The sequence below is a fragment of the Mustela erminea genome, chromosome 1 (assembly GCF_009829155.1).
Source record: "Mustela erminea isolate mMusErm1 chromosome 1, mMusErm1.Pri, whole genome shotgun sequence".
Classification (NCBI taxonomy): Eukaryota; Metazoa; Chordata; class Mammalia; order Carnivora; family Mustelidae; genus Mustela; species Mustela erminea.
The window spans coordinates 125,452,350-125,468,431 of NC_045614.1; the positions used below are offsets into that span (position 1 = coordinate 125,452,350).

Here is a 16,082-nt window from a genome sequence, read left to right on the forward strand (position 1 = left end):
ATGGGCTCTTGGGAACCGTTCACTACCTTACACGATTCCCCCACAATATAGAAACACCCCTTTCTTAACTGCGTTCAACAAAATGGACAGCCCAGAAATTTCAAAGGGAAAGATCGCAAAAATTAGAATCCCTCCCAGGATGATGGGTCTTTCATTTTATCCGGATGTACCTGCAAGTGTATTTCCATTTGGTAGTGAGAAATGTGTTCATTCTTTTTTACTGTTTTGGTGGAAGTCATGTCTCCTTTTGTCTGCTTTAAACATATCTCATAGAAATATAAAATGAAAACAAAGTGAATTTTGACGAGTTTCCTATCTGCAGCTGACTTAAATTTTAATAGCAAATAAAATTAAAACATGACCGCTCCCAAAGCTGAAGTTGTTATTTATTTGCTTATTTTAAATGTTTGCTTTTGCTTAAGACAATGTCTGGAATATTGTTTTGAAATTTTGTTTGTTTATTTTCTTTTAGGACCCTGCAGGGATCTTTGAATTAGTGGAACTTGTTGGAAATGGAACATATGGACAAGTTTATAAGGTAAGTTCATTGAGTTTGAACGTGACTTCTGTGTGGTTTTTGATTCATGAATGCCAAACACCAGTGCTGTCTCTTCTTGCTCATATATGTCTTACAGCAGATTTAAAACAAAATAATATGCTTCTTAATTGACTCTCCATCTTTTAAAATATATCTGTAGTCCCATTGCCTAAACAGTGGGATCTGGGCCTTGTCCTTCATTGTATATTACAATGTTTACATCCAATACATGAATTTCAGTGCTGCCTATCTGAAGCTCTTTCTGTGTTTGGTTTCCTTTTCTTTAACACTGCTAGAACTGGTTTTCAAAGGCGTAAAGGATGCCTTTTACTTTCAAAATTTAAGGTATTAAAGTGTTGCATCTGGAAAAGTAGATTTGTTATTGGCCCAGGGCCTGAATTAAACTGAGCTTAGTGAACAGTGTTAGGAGAAACCTGGCTACCTCACAAAGCAAAGGTGTAGTGGCAGCAATGACTTTTAGAAGACAGGCAATAAATAAAAGTTAAACCTGAGTCAAGGAATAAGAAGTATCTTTTTTGTCCTTTTACTAAATTTTGCTTGTGAGTTCCCTCAAAAATGCTTTTAAAAGATATTTCCCCCTGAAAGGATCTTAAAAAAATTTTTTTTTAAAAATGTGTGTGGAGGGGCGCCTGGGCGGTTCATTCGTTAAGCGTGCCTTTGGCTCAGGTCATGAACTCAGGGTCCTGCGATCGAGCCCTGCATGGGGCTCCCTGCTCAGTGGGGATCCTGCTTCTCCCTCTCCCACTCCCTGTGCTTGTGTTCCCTGTTTCGCTGTTTCTCTCTGTCAAATAAGTAAATAAAATCCTATTAAAAATGTGGGTTGATTTCCCTTTCAGTTATCAAAAGGAAACAGAAATGGACTGTTTTGGATTAAAATTCAGGGGGTTTTAGTAAATGAGCTGTTGAAATAAATGGCTTCAAAACAAACCAGTCCTTTTCTCATGATTATTTCTAGGGAAATACCCATCATGAGATGGGTTGGTATTTTCATTATGAATGATCTCTTTTTGTTCTGTTTTTAGAAGTTCTTTCTCTGATCCCCAAACTTCTCTTAGTGGTTAAAATTACTGTAATAGCCATCCATATTGTAATATTTCCAATTCTAGAGAATGTCAAAAAGTACACACACACACATACACACACACACACACAAAATTGACGTTCTTGAGAATCTGAAAACAATTGTAAATAGATACATTTAAACCTTTCCTTATTGGGAGGGACACTTTATTATCTACCCAGGGGAAAAGTTCTCCCTTGCAAGAAACCATTGTTTCTTAAAATATCAGCCCTTTGCGATTAGACGGAATGTAGTCCACCCAAGCTGTTCACTTGACGTTGATCCTGTCTGACACAAGAAAGAAATGTGTCTCAGCAAATGCTTTTAAATACTGTCGATGAAGATAATTAGCCTGGAAGATTGTGTTATTGCATTTTGAGAAATTGGATTGAACTTGTGAATTAATGTGGGCTAATGAATTAAGCTCTGATCTAGGTAGAAAATTACTTCTGATTTGCCCGCAGTATGGAGTTGCAACTCTGTTGCATGCTCTTGGTTTTATGGTGCCTTCTCGTAGAATCATTCCATTGTACCATGCTTCCCACCTGTAGAGTGTGCATTTGGGGGAAAAAGTCACAGCTTTGTACACTAATCCAAGAAGTAGACACACACTCTTGCAAAAGAAGACGACAAAGAGATGAAGTTAAGGATGAGAATGTTTGGAAAATTCATAATTACCCCTAATTTCTTGTCACCTGAAAAGAAAAGGAAGCAAGTGTCAAGAGGTGTCAGGTCTTTTTAGAAAGGAACGATATTTACCAACTATGTTGCTAACATTATTCTAAAGAAGCCATTCTTGGGACACCTGGGAGGCTCAGTTGGTTGAGTGTCTGACTCTTGATCTTGGCTCAGGTCTTGATCACGACTCAAGTCTTGATCTCACAGTGGTGAGATAGGGCTCTGTGTTAAATGAAGGAAGGGAGGGAGTTTTAGTGGTTGATATAAAACTTTGGCACCACTCAAGCTGAAGGGAAACTGCAAAGAAAGGTCTTAGCTAACACACTGGCGTCTGGGACAGAAGATTTGGTCTCTTTTACCAGCTCTAAGTATTGTTTTGTGGTATCACAGCTTTTCTGTGCATTAGTCAAGTGAGAATATAGTTAGAAATGTTTTGGGGGACTTGTAATGATATATCTGAAGAATTAAAAAAACCCTGCTCATTCAAGGGGTTCATTTCTAGGCAACTCAGATGATATTAAGTGGCATCTGCTTATGAACAGAGATACCTGGGTTTCCTGAGCCACTAATCCAGTCCTTTTGTCACCCTGAGTTCTGAAGGATTTAAGCTTAAAAAAAGAGCAAAATCAGAGGCCCTTGGGTGGCTCAATCAATTAAGCGTCTGACTTTTGATTTTGGCTCAGGTCATCATCTCAGGGTCCTGGATGTGAGCTCTGTGTCGGTCTGGCTCCGGGTTCAGTGGGGAGTCTGCTTGAGATTCTCTCTCCATCTCTTCCCCTGCCCCTCCCCCCATATAAATAATAAATCTCTAAAAATAATGTAGCAAAATCAAATACATGTGAACTTAAAAATAAGTTATGAAGTAATTGTTTACATTATAGGTTATATTACCTTCTAGGAAATAGGTGTATTTCTAAAATACTAGAGACATAAATAGAAATCTTATAGCCCTAAGAAGAGATTCTTACTCACAAAAATTTCTGTGATAAATTCTTACTTTATATTAAGTATTAAACCTTTGATTTTAATTTTTTGTAAATCCAGTTTTTGATGTTCCTGAATTTCATAAAATTAAGTATAGTTTTTTTGGGGACAATTATATAGACATTGTCTTTATTTTACAGAAAGATTTCATTTTAAGTTTCTTTTCATAAGTTGTCCTAAGAAAGTCATGATATAATTTTATTTATAAGTAGTTTTTAAGAAACCTACTTAATCCAATAAACAAAAATCTGCACAAAAATTATAGATATTAAGAGAATGTTTTCTGCAGTCTGTTTGAATATGAGCCACATACATCTGGATCTGGAAATACAAATATTTCATATAAAGGTCATAGTAATGTTTAGCTTTTCCAAGTTATTTCTAGTCTTAATCCTGGGTCTGGCTTGGGCTCTCTGTCCTTGGAAGGCTAGATTTGTTTATCTTTAGCATTTTGGTCCCAGGTGGTCAAGTGACAATTCAGTATTTTTTTTTTTTAACTTTATTTATTGGTCCAAGTACCTAAATAATAGAGTAGTGGTTGGTTGTCTGTCAGGTCCTTTATTGTGGAAATCATCTTCCTGGGCCCATGGTTCCCATTAAAAACGAGACCAACCAAAGGCCACATGCCTATTTACTAACAATTTCGGCTGTTCATTGGCATGCCACATATTGGGAGCTAATGGAATTCAGATACATTTTTGTTAAAGTAATTATTTTAATAAGTTGAGATGTTTAATGTTTACTGCTAAAACACCACTAAATCTTAGCCACAGATTTCAAAAACAAATGTTAGTCTATCCTGTTTCTTTCTCTTCTTTTTTTTAAGATTTCATTTATTTATTTGACAGACAGAGATCACAAGTAGGCAGAGAGGCAGGCAGAGAGAGAGAGGGGAGGAAGCAGGCTCCCCGCTGAGCAGAGAGCCTGATGTGGGGCTCGATCCCAGGACTCTGGGATCATAACCTGAGCTGAAGGCAGAGGCTTTAACCAACTGAGCCACACAGGTGGCCCCTATCCTGTTTCTTAGTTTCCCTTTTTGAAATGCACATTGCTTATTACAGAGATGGAGACATTCTTGATCCCAGGGTCAGTGTGAATTAGAAATATGGTAGAATCCTCTTTATCGCTCAGGTTTTTCTCAAAACCTCCTAAAGGTTGTATAGCATGGACTAAGGAGGCTGCCTTGCGTGTTGCAGTGCACATGTGGGGAGCACTGTGAGTGAGTGAGCCTGTGTGCTTTCAAAGGGTTGCAGAGGTCCTTATAGGGCATCTAATCTAATCATTCCTCTGCCAAATGTCTGTTCAGCCCAACCTTGAATACTTCTCGTCATGTAGAACTCACTACTTCCATGTCAGTTCATTTGCCTGCAATTCTCTTTGAATGTTCATCATCATTTTGAGCCAACATTCTGCCTTCCTAAAGTATTTACCATATCAGGTTCATTGCATACCCTTGGAGCTACTTTAAAAAAATAAAATTAAATCTTCTTCCACAAGATTGTAGTCCTCAGATGTTTGAAGACTTCTCTGTTCTTCCCCTAAACACATACTTGTGTCTCCTGTTCTTTAGGCAATATAGCCTTGAACTACTTGATTAATTCTTCATATGACACAGACCTGAGACCCTTCATTATTCCAATCTTTACCCAGAGCTAGTCCAATATATTACTAAAAATAAATACTTTATACCTTTAAAAAAAGGCTTTATTTATTTATTTGAGAGAGAGAGAGAGAGCAAGCACGAGCATGTGGTAGGGAGGGGCACAGAGAGAGAGAATCCTCAAGCAGACTCCCCACTGAGTGCAGAGACTGATGCTAGGCAGTACCCATGACCCATAAGATCATGATCTGAGCTGAAATCAAGAGTCAGACACTTAACAGACTGAGCCACCCAGGTGCCCCTAAAAACAATACTTTATACTTTTAAGTAGTTTTCTATTTTACAAAACATTTTGTATATGTGATCTGATTTCTGATTTAATTCCTATACTAATTTCATGAGAAGTTTGTTCTCAATTCAAGATCTTTTTAGCAATAGTTTCTTCTGTCTAGAAAACTTTCTCCCAACCCTCTCATGACTGGCTCCTTCTCTAGGTCTCAGTTCAAATGTTACCTCCTCAAGGAAACCACTTTCCATCCTTGTGTCTAATACACACAGCCACTACCTCTGCCTCCTCCCCCGCCATAGACTTTCTCTATTACATCAACTTGTTTTATTGTCTTCCTGGCATTGCCACTCTCCAAAATCATCCTGCTTCTTTGTTTGAGCATGTAGTAAATAATTTAAATGCATAACTAAAGTAAAATCAGGGTAGGGACCTAGTGGTGGTGTCTAACCAGCATTGTATCCCTAGTCTGGCACATAATAGATGTTGACGACTCTGGGGCCCAGAATTGAGCTTTATTCTCCTTGGTAATTCTTTTTATATTCATTTCCAGGGTTTTTTTTTTTTTTGGCATTTCCCATAAAATATTAGTCTGCTTACTTCAAAAATGCATATTTGCCCAAACTTAATTAACAAAATGCCCTACTTACACTTTATGGTGGAAAGTGGTTGTGGATTTTGTGTAAAATGAATTGTTGATAGTCTCTAGAAGTCAGACCCATGCTGGACATTTACAGAATGAGGCAGATCCATTTTCTGGGGTTTCAGTCTCCTGGCAGGGGCTCTTAAACTCTAGTGTGCAAAACAAATACTTGGGAACTTATTAAAAGTATAGATTGCTGGGATCCATCTCTGAAATTCTGATTCAGTAGGTCTGCCATGGGGTCCAGGAACCTGCACTTTCACTAAGCGTATGGGTTCATTCTGAGGGGTAGGGCTGTGGGGCCATGCCTCCAGAAAATGCAAAAATGATTGTAGATTACTCTGTTGTAGTGCCACTTGAGTGAATGCTAATCCTAATGCTTTTTGTAATTATTTACTTTAGGATTTCCATGCTGACTCCCAAGTTACATCAGTTGAGAAGTCAAAAACATAAAGATCCTGACCTGAGATATGATGCCAGCCAGTTTTGATGTACTCATTGAAAGATTAAACTTTTGGTGTTTTTGTTTGACATGTTGTGATTACAATTTAAGGTTGTCCTGAATAATTCAACTCAAGACCTGAGAATCAATATGGCCAAACCGACTTGGTATAGATAGAAGAATCTGAAGCTGTTACATGAGATTTCCTCAAGTCTGTATAGTGTGATCTCTTAATTAACTTTCAGTTAAAATAAGATAAGCCATTTTAATAGTGAGCTTATCAATAAACTTGATATGAAGATGGCTGACTGATATATTCAGGATGAAGTGTAGCTTTTCATAGTCCATTGTAAGAAATCATGAATTGCACTATTCACTTCTCTTTTGGTAAGGGGTATGGAGAGAATGTTGTGTTTCTTAGATAATAGTGGCCTTTATTTATTTATTTATTTAAATAAAAAATTTCCAACACAAAGAATGCATTATTTCAAAGTTGTTGAGTGCCAATGAAAAAAGCCCTGTGCGTTGTGTGGGAAGAATATAGAGCCAACTGAGATGGTTCCTACTGGCTAGAAGTGTGCAATCAGATTATCTCACTGGGACTTTGAGTGCTTCCTACATGCTAAAAGTATTCCTAGATACGGTCTTAGTTACTCCTCATGATTCTGCAGGCGAAGAAACTAAAGCACTGTTTGTGAAACCACATTATCACTCCAATGCAGGGTTTCTCAATATTGGAACTGTTACCATTTTGGGAGGACTAACTCTTTGTTGTGGGGGGCTCTCCTGGGCATTGTAGGATATTTAACAGCACCCCAGCCTCTATCCATGAGGTATCAGTAGCCCTTCAAAATCATGATATCAAAAATTTCTCCTGACTTTGCCAACTATTTTCTGGGGAGCAAAATCATCCCCAGTTGAGAACCACTTCTCTAAGAAGACGAGATAGCAAAACTCTCAAAATTGGTGGGCAGAGACAGTCGAAGCGTAGTGTATGGAGCAGTAATGCTGCTCAGGCAGAATGGAGACCCCAGTGGACTATGGGGGGCGGGGTGGATCTGGAAGAAGCCTGGAGGTTTTGGCTTTTGCTCGTGTTGGAGTGTAATTCAGCATTTTAGTAACTGGAGAGGAGTGTAGTAAAAAGGATTTTGAAGCCAGACTGAGCTGGATTCCCAGTCTGGTTCTGCCTGGTTCTGGTTGTGTGAGGACAGCCAACTCACTCTCCCTATCTGGACGTCTTCATCTGTTCATAATAGTGCAGTGGAGGGCTGTCAAGAAGCCTGAGGTGTAGGGTGTATCACCTCAGCATAGTGCCTGATATCAGCACAGTAGGCATCAGCAACCTCTGCTTCTCCCCAAACACATGTGCCAGTGGAGCCTAGCTTCCTAGCTCTTTCCGTGGTCTTATTTTTGTAAAATTTATGACCTGAAAAAGGTATTTGCAGAAGATGAAGCCAGAAACACATATAGCCTTGTGCTTCCCCTTCTACCTTGGATTTCTTGGTATTTATGTAGGCTCAGAATTGCATGATTTATATTAAATCCAGTTCACAATACTTCTTTTATGGCATTTGATGATGTCATTGCCAATGAGATACTAGAGTTGATTTTTAGGATTAAAAAAAACCCCAGTTTCCCAGTAATTTGTAAAGAAAAGATAGATTATTAAGGGAAAAAAGAATTGGTTGTAGCACTCTGGAACTTTGGGGGTGGGGGTGAGAGGACTCATTTACTCTTGAAATGTGTTGTCTTGATGAGCTCTTCATCCTCATAGATCACCATGTTGTTTGCAGCTAACTTGGCTCAAGACCATGGCACCTTGTGCTCTGATCTGTTGAGTGTAATGAATTAGATGGTTGCCATGTGAGCGCAGAGGGAAGACTTTCATGAGCGGGTGTATGTCACATGCCATATGGAAAGGTTGTTTTCCCTGTTAGGTGACGGGACCTCCAGAGTGGGGGAGCATCCAAAACTTGCCACAGTGAATGATGTGGGTTTTCTTGTAGCTACTAGTGGTTTTCGGCCCTCCCTGTTTGTAGAAATCATCTGGATAGCTTTGAAAAACTAGACAGACCTGGACCCTTCTCTAGAGACTTGGTTTTCACTGGTTTGGGTAGAGTTGGTTTCTGGAACTTCCCAGCTGCTTCTAATGTGCAACCAGAACTGACGGCCACTGGACTAATGTGCTGCTTCTCAGGTGATCCAGGGGCACTTCTTGATGTCCTTGCCTTTGGGAGGAGTCTCTGACACTCTTATCTCTATCTTGGGGTTTTGTTTACCTTACTTATTCATTTTTTCAGCATCAGCCTTTATAATAAGCATCTATTATCAGCTTGGCATGCGTGTGCCTACCTTCCATTGGAAGTGCTTAGATGGTTTCAGTTTAAAATGCTTCCATTCCATCTCATATCAGTGAGTTGCCAAATCACTGGATGCACAACACCCTGGTGACTTGTAGTTTTTAGATCTTGTAACACCCTTAATGACTTGGTGATTATAAGGCAGTCTCATGTAATTAAATAGTCAGTACTTCCTATGTATAACCACCATATTTTGGAACATTTGTAACCTGTAAAATAAAACTCTGCCAGGAATATAAACACAGAATTTAGAGTCATGCACAGTTCTAACTATTTTGTACATGGGAAACATTTGAGACCCCTTTGGAAAAGAATAACCAATTCTTATTAACCAGTTAATTAATTGGAGCCCTGAGACTGAATTTCTTATCTCTGTGGTTTAACCTCAAATGTAATTTTATAAAATCGAATTGGACATTTTGCATGTGCAAAAATAACTATCTCTTGTTTGATAAGCAAATACATACTCTTTTCTAAGTCGAAACCTGGCTTGGTGGTGAGGATTTGGAATGGGGAACAAAGCATTGCCAGGGCTTCCAAATCAGGCTGAGGGCAACCCGTTTGCCAAGTACTGTGGCCCTGACCTTTGCTTCTGATTTGGGTCCTCTTGCTTACTTTCCAAGACAAGGCACACAACTTGTCTTTTTTGATGTTGTTGTTGTTGTTCCTGTCTACAACAAGGGAGAAATGAAGAGTGGCTTACTTACTGAGAACTCTTGGTAAATACCAAATAGCTATCATTTGAATATGGGGATAATAACTATATTCTCTTCCTAGGCTATGCAGAAGAGTTATGAGCCAGATGATGTGAATAGCTCAGTCTTCTTTAGGGGGAAGTTGCTTGATTACTTTAGAAAACTTGCCCCGGTTACATAATTTGGCCGCTAGGATAGAGTCTTTGGCAGGCCACTAGAGTGTCCTGGGTGATGCTTGTCTTTACAGTATTCCTTGAGCTACTGAGTTTTGGTCTATGCCTCACATTTAGGAAGGCAATGTGAGGCTCCTAGCTGAATGGACTGGAAACCTTGCTCCTTTTTAGTTTTGCTTCCACTTATTGTGGTAAAATATAAATACCATGGAGTACTATTCAGTAGCTGTGATCAGCACCAGCCAAATGCAGAACTTTCCACTGTCCCTCACTGAAACTCAGCACCCTTTGACAATTAACTCCTCATTCCCTACTTCCCTTCCTCCTCTCTAGCCTCTGATCTTTCTTTTAAACAATACTCCTGGTTAACTTAATTGTAGAGGTAATGGTTTCTCAGAGGGTTTCTTGCAACTCAGGCTCTCCAGTAAGCCTGGAAAGGTCCTGCACATCTGTCCATCCGTGTATTGGCGTTCCTCAAGATGACTTACAGATAGCCCGCTTTATACTCAGAGGTGACTGACCACCAGCCCCTGGAGGGTTGCATCTTGTTCTAGGAAGCCAAAGCCACCTGAGTCCTTGATTTTTCTACCCTGTTTTTATTGAAATAAAGTGATCCTTCTCAGGTTGGGGTGGAGGTAGAGGTCAAGGTCAACAAAAAATGTACAAGCATTTTGTGTGAATCCTAAAAGAGTACAGTTAATGTTTTCTCTATAAATATGTTCTAGGTTGTGCTTGTATTTATTACAGTTTTATGAATGAAGTTCCCTATTGCCTTTAGATGTATCAACTGTTTTCTTTTCTAGCAGAATTTCTTTTTTCTTTTCTTTCTTTCTTTTTTAAAAAATATTTTATTTATTTATTTGACAGAGAGAGAGAGAGCGCACGAGCACAAGCAGGGGCAGAGGGAGAGGGAGAAGCAGTCTCCCCGCTGAGGAGGGAACCTGATGTGGGCCTTGATCCCAGGACCCTGGGGACATGTCTTTAGCTGAAGGCAGACACTTAACCAACTGAGCCACCCAGGTCCCCCAGGAAATTTCTTTTTTCATCAGAGGTGCCACATTTCACTCAACAGTAGAATGTTCCGGATAGAGAACTGTTGGGGTCTCCTTCATGTAACTATTCATTCATCAATGCGACACTCATCTGATACTCCTTTCCCTGCATCAATCCACACAGCAGCCCCACACTTAGGTTCTACACCCCCCATTCCCAGGTCCCTCATGATGGGATCTCTGTCTCTCCTTCCAGCCTCGCCTTTGTCCCATCCTGACTTACTGTGTTCTTCAGTACTATCTCATTGCTCGGCATTCATGCATAGCCTACATGCTCTCTATTCGTGCTAGCTACCCTGCTTCCTGAACTGCTGGCTCAGGCAGTGACCCCCTTCTCTATACCCTGTGACGCCTGCTGACTTCTCGCTGCACTGACCTCACCGCTTGGTAATGTTCTGGTTGTTTCTAATCTAACCTCTGAGCTCCTTGAGGTCCAGAACATTACTTCACTTTTTCTTTAGTGCCAATGCAGGGTAAATGGTTAAGAAAAAAAGAGCATACCACTCTATTTTGCTGAGTTTGAAATGCTCTTTCTCAATGGAATATGTTTCATTTTCGCTTAATCTCAAGAGTTGAATCCAGAATTATTTCTAGAATAATATAATGTATAAATATATAATATTTTTTCTTAACTATATAATATTTAATAGCCAACAGCAGCTTAAACAAATACTGATAAGTTAAATAAAAAGTGTCCACCTTCCATGTAGTGTAACAAAAATAGGATAGGGAAAAAAATGCTTTCCCTTCTTTCTAAAACTAGCTTCATGGACATGATTCTAAAACTGTCCCTGTGGGAAAACAAAAGGGGCCACAGCTCATCTGAACTCGTAAAGATGCTGCTATACAGTAGTACATATGCTCACATATGTGAATTTTCTTAGGTTTTCCTTCTGCCCTGTCTTCGGGACTGTGGAGTTAAACATCGAAACTGATGGTTGTAACCATTCTCCTGACTCTTACTTATTATTTCCCTTGACATTTACACTTCCCCACCAATGTGATCAAAGAGGTATGGCTATCCCCGTTTTAAAGATGGAGAACTTGAGGTCTCGGAGTTTATACATGACCTTCCTGATGTCATCAAGTAGGCGACAGAGCCTGACTTGTGGTCAAGTAGCCTGAGTCTCTTTAAATGTTTGGCGGGGATTGGTTTTGCCCTCCCTTTGCACTGCATATTTAGAATTCATCTTAAGTAGATCCCTGATACGTCGGAATTTATAACCTAAAGCAATGATGTCGTGACTTATTTCAATATGTAGTTCTTCTAATCTTTCTATCCAAAATACTGACGTGGGCTCAATGGCTGGGTAATTAATCACTGATTTGTTAGCAAGTGGAGACACTGTTTTTTAATACAACAAACAAATTTGCTATTTTCCCAGGAAGATAATAAGAAGGGAATTCTTTTCCATCTACAAAAAGGCTTTGGCAGGTTTTGTGCTTGTTACATTTTACAAAAAGAAAAGCTGCTGTGCTGATCATTTGAGGGAATTGGTTGTTTCTTTTCTCATGATTTGTTTTTGGTGGGAGAGGGGGAGACCAGTGTGTTTCTAGACTTCTTAAAAAATCAGCTCCAATAACCAGGTGTGTTTTGTTTTGTTTCCCCCCTTTTGGCAAAAGGCTGCAATCAGACTGGAGCTTGATAAATGTTTGTTGAATTGAATTGATTTATTCTCTCAGCTGTAGTTATGTACTTTTGTGAGCAAATGGATGAATCTAACTGCTCTGGAGACCATGCAAATATTTGCCAGGTGCGTAATCCGTACTTTCCTCTATCCTGAGCAGAGGGAAAGCCAGGTAGCTGTAACCTGGCATGGCACTGTGACAAAATGCTTACTCTTTGCTATTATATTTTCCCCTCTTGGAGCGGGGGGAACCTAGGTTTGTGTGTTAGGGGTTGGGGGCTGACTTCAAGGAACAAGGAGATAGTAGATGATTGGAAAGAATTTCTGGTTTATCCATTGCTCAGGACAGAACTTCTGAGAGTGACCTGGTTACATTATGAGGATGCAAATTGTTTACTGGATGATTTATCATGAATGCAAGTTGGGAACACCTGTGTAAAAATTCTCCATTTCTGCTCCCATTAAGGACCACAGTATTCACAGTATCCCTCTTTTTTTCCTCGTAAATGTCGTAGATGTCGTAGATATGTAGCATGTCGTAGATATGTAGCACCCGTGACCCAAGAAGACTAGCAGTGCCTCTAAAAGCTATTATCAGGTGATCTAGTGACAAGATTTACCCACATCGATCTCTTTCTTTCTCTTACTGTGTGTCAAAACAGTGAAGGCTAGTGAAAACACAGGCACTGTGTCCTTTCCTTTGAATGGAGTCAAACTTGGTTGCAGATTCTCTTTCTATAAGGTTGTTTATGCACTTATTTATTTATTTATTTATTTGCATCTCTACCACCAGCATAGGGCTCAAACTCAAAAATCCCGAGATCAAGAGTCGCAGGGTCTTCCCACTGAGCCCAGCCAGGTCTACCCCCGTCCCGATCGTAGATTCTGGTAAAAGGAGTCTCAAATGAAGCATAATCCTGATTTCCCTCAGCTAACCCTTCTGGCGATTTTAGCTGAAGAGGAATGTTTTGTTACCTAAATGTTCAGTACATTTTGTCCTACCATTTTGTACCCACTTAAGCACTTTGAGAGATCCTTCAGAAGTTTGAAAACCTTTCAGTCCCTGAAGAAACACATCATGGAAGCTAATCACCCACACTGCTCTCCTTTGCATATGAATATGCCCCTGTGAGGGCTCACAGGGGGAGATGCCTGGCGCCCAGCCCTCCAGCTAAGCCTGGCTTTACAGGTCTGCTGAGAGACAGGGAGATGGGGTGAGGTGAGCCCCTGACAGAGGAGAAGCTATGGATGCCTTCTTCCTTGGGTCTCCAGTTTATCTGTTGCTCAGGACAAGACTTGGTTGAACAAGACTAATGCCAACAGTTAATCATCTGAGTTAATTATGTTATAAATTTAAGACGTGGTCAAGAAACCAGTATTGATAAGGGATGGGGAGAAAGCACAAAATAGAAACAAGAAAATGGCCTACCAGCGAAACCCAAACCCAAAAGCTTTGCTTTGACTATTGACTTTCAGTCCAGAAGCATAAGAAATTTATGAATTTCTGGTTGAGTTGATGAGTAACACCATGGTTAAGTGTGTTCTTTGATATTTGGCTTGAATACTGTGCTTTGTAGCATTAGTTCTTTTTTTTTTTTTAAGATTTTATTTATTTATTTGACAGAGAGAGAGAGAGAGAGATCACAGGTAGGCAGAGAAGCAGGCAGAGACAGAGGGGGAAGCAGTCTCCCCGCTGAGCAGAGAGCCCGATGCGTGGCTGGATCCCAGGACCCTGAGATCCTGACCTGAGCTGAAGGGAGAGGCTTAACCCACTGAGCCACCCAGGTGCCCCTCGTAGCGTTAAGTTCTTGTTCAAATCTATGTATTCGTTAATACCTAAAAGTAAACAGGTTTCCCATCGCACCCCACTCATGCCCCAGCATTCTGTCATCTGCATCTCAGTGTTGAAGGTACTCCTTATTTTGTGCAGTTGTCTCTAGGGAGCATCTCTGTTTTTTTAAGTTAACTAATTTTTTTTCACATATTCCTTTTTTAATTTTATTTTTAAATTTATTATTTATTTATTATTTATAGCTGACATACAACATTCTATTAGTCTCAGATGTACAACAGTGACTCAGCATTTCTATACATGGCATATCCATTCATCCACCAATGGACACAGGTTGCTTCCATACCTTGGCTATTATAAATAATGCTGTAATGAAAGTAGGTGTGCACATAACTTTTCCAGTTAGTTAGTGTTTTTGTTTTCTTTGGATAGATACCCAGTAGTGGAATTGCCAGATCATATGAGAGCTCTATTTTTCATTTTTTAAGGAACTTTACACTGTTTTCCATGGTGGCTGCACCAATTTACACTCCCACTAACAGGGCACGAGAGATTCCTTTTCTTCTCATCCTTGTCAACACTTGTTATTTCTTGTCTTTTTGATCCCAGCCATTTGGACAGGTATAAGGTGATATCTCATTGTGGTTTTGATTTGCATCTTCCTGATGATTAGGGATGTTGAACTTCTTTTCATGTGTCTGTGAGCATCTGTCTGTTTTCTTTGGAAAACGTCTATTCAGATCCTCTGCCTTTATTTTTTAATTGGATTTTTTTGGTGTTATTGAGTTGTAGGAGTTCTTTATATATTTTGGTTATTAACCCCTTCATGGATATTATGATTTGCAAATAATCTTCTTCTAAGGAACATCTTTGCATTTCCAAGTCTGTGGTCATTATGTTGTAATTCTAACAAGCAATTCTGGAGATTAGCTGGGATTATGATACCTACTGCTGAGTGAGGTTTCACTGTCTTACTCAGGATCTTGCTTCTCAGGAAGGACTGGACACACACAAGCCTAACCCTGTAGTCTTAGTTCACAAAGCTCTGCTGGAGCTGCTCTCTCAGCTCTCTGAGGTCCTGGTTACAGCTGAGAGGTTTTCTTTCTAGATTTCCTCAAGGAACACAGCTCAGAGAGCTGATCAGCTGAGGTGCTGTGAGTTTGTGGGCATGTGAGGTCAACTAACTTCTCTATGGCTTGTGCCTATTTCCAAAGTAAACATGGGGGAGAAAAATCCCTTCTTTACAGCCAGTTTATTGGGTTCAAGTAGGAGCAATTACATGTGTAGTGCTGAATATTAGTTAAAAAAAAAAAAAGAAAAAGAAGAGTAGATATAGAAGGATATATGTTTCCATTTGGTGTTCATGTTGACTGCGTTTGCGCATTCTTCAAATTAGATCTTTCCCTAAGAAGAAGTAGCAGTTGAGGACATTTCTTTTCCTGTTGGTGCAGTGTCACCCTCTGATATAAATGTGGCCCAAAAAGCTGATTTTGTTAGAATAATGACATACACTTTTGTGTATGTCATTTGGAGGGTAGTGGTTATTTACAAAGATCCTCTAGATAAAAGTCATAAGAAATAACAAGTATCAACTTGGCTCAGATGAAGGACTGGACATCACAAAGAAACACCTAAACCTAAGAACTGACTTAAGGTGAAGCAGCCTTGTGGGCTTGTGTGCTCTAGAAGGGCACACTGAGGTGACATGCTACCATCATTCTAGACTGGAACCTTAGAAGTTAAGCAGCATTCAGAATTCTTCCCACAGTTTGTGAAGGAACAATCTCTTCTTATTTTTTATCCTGGATCCTCTCTGTGCTCAGGAGTTTCATTGATTTAATAAGGAGTTTAGGTGGGAGTTCTTGAGTATTCTTGTGGTTCATGTGTCTTTTTAAAGCTCACAGACTGAACCCCATTCTTCCAACAGTAGAAGCAGTATTGGTGTGCAAGCTCGTATGTATAGAATATATGAATAGTACTTCTGCCTATTTTAGGAAAGGCTCCATTCTGCCACGTCATGAGGAAGATAGATATTTACTACTTATAATCTCTGCTCCATAGATGAAGAATCCTTAGGAAGTTTGACTTGCCCTAGGTCACATGGACAGTAATGGGTGCAATCTAGCAGTG

General features: G+C 39.7%; 1 protein-coding gene across 8 annotated transcripts in view; it reads left to right on the forward strand.

Annotated features, from left to right (window-relative positions):
* TNIK (TRAF2 and NCK interacting kinase) overlaps positions 1-16,082 on the forward strand; it is a 377,677-nt gene that overhangs the window by 77,910 nt on the left and 283,685 nt on the right. For all 8 annotated transcript variants that reach the window (XM_032341356.1, XM_032341372.1, XM_032341359.1 and 5 more), the window contains exon 2: positions 473-538. In XM_032341356.1, coding sequence (XP_032197247.1) covers positions 473-538 — 66 coding nt within the window. The remainder of the gene's footprint in view (positions 1-472; positions 539-16,082) is intronic.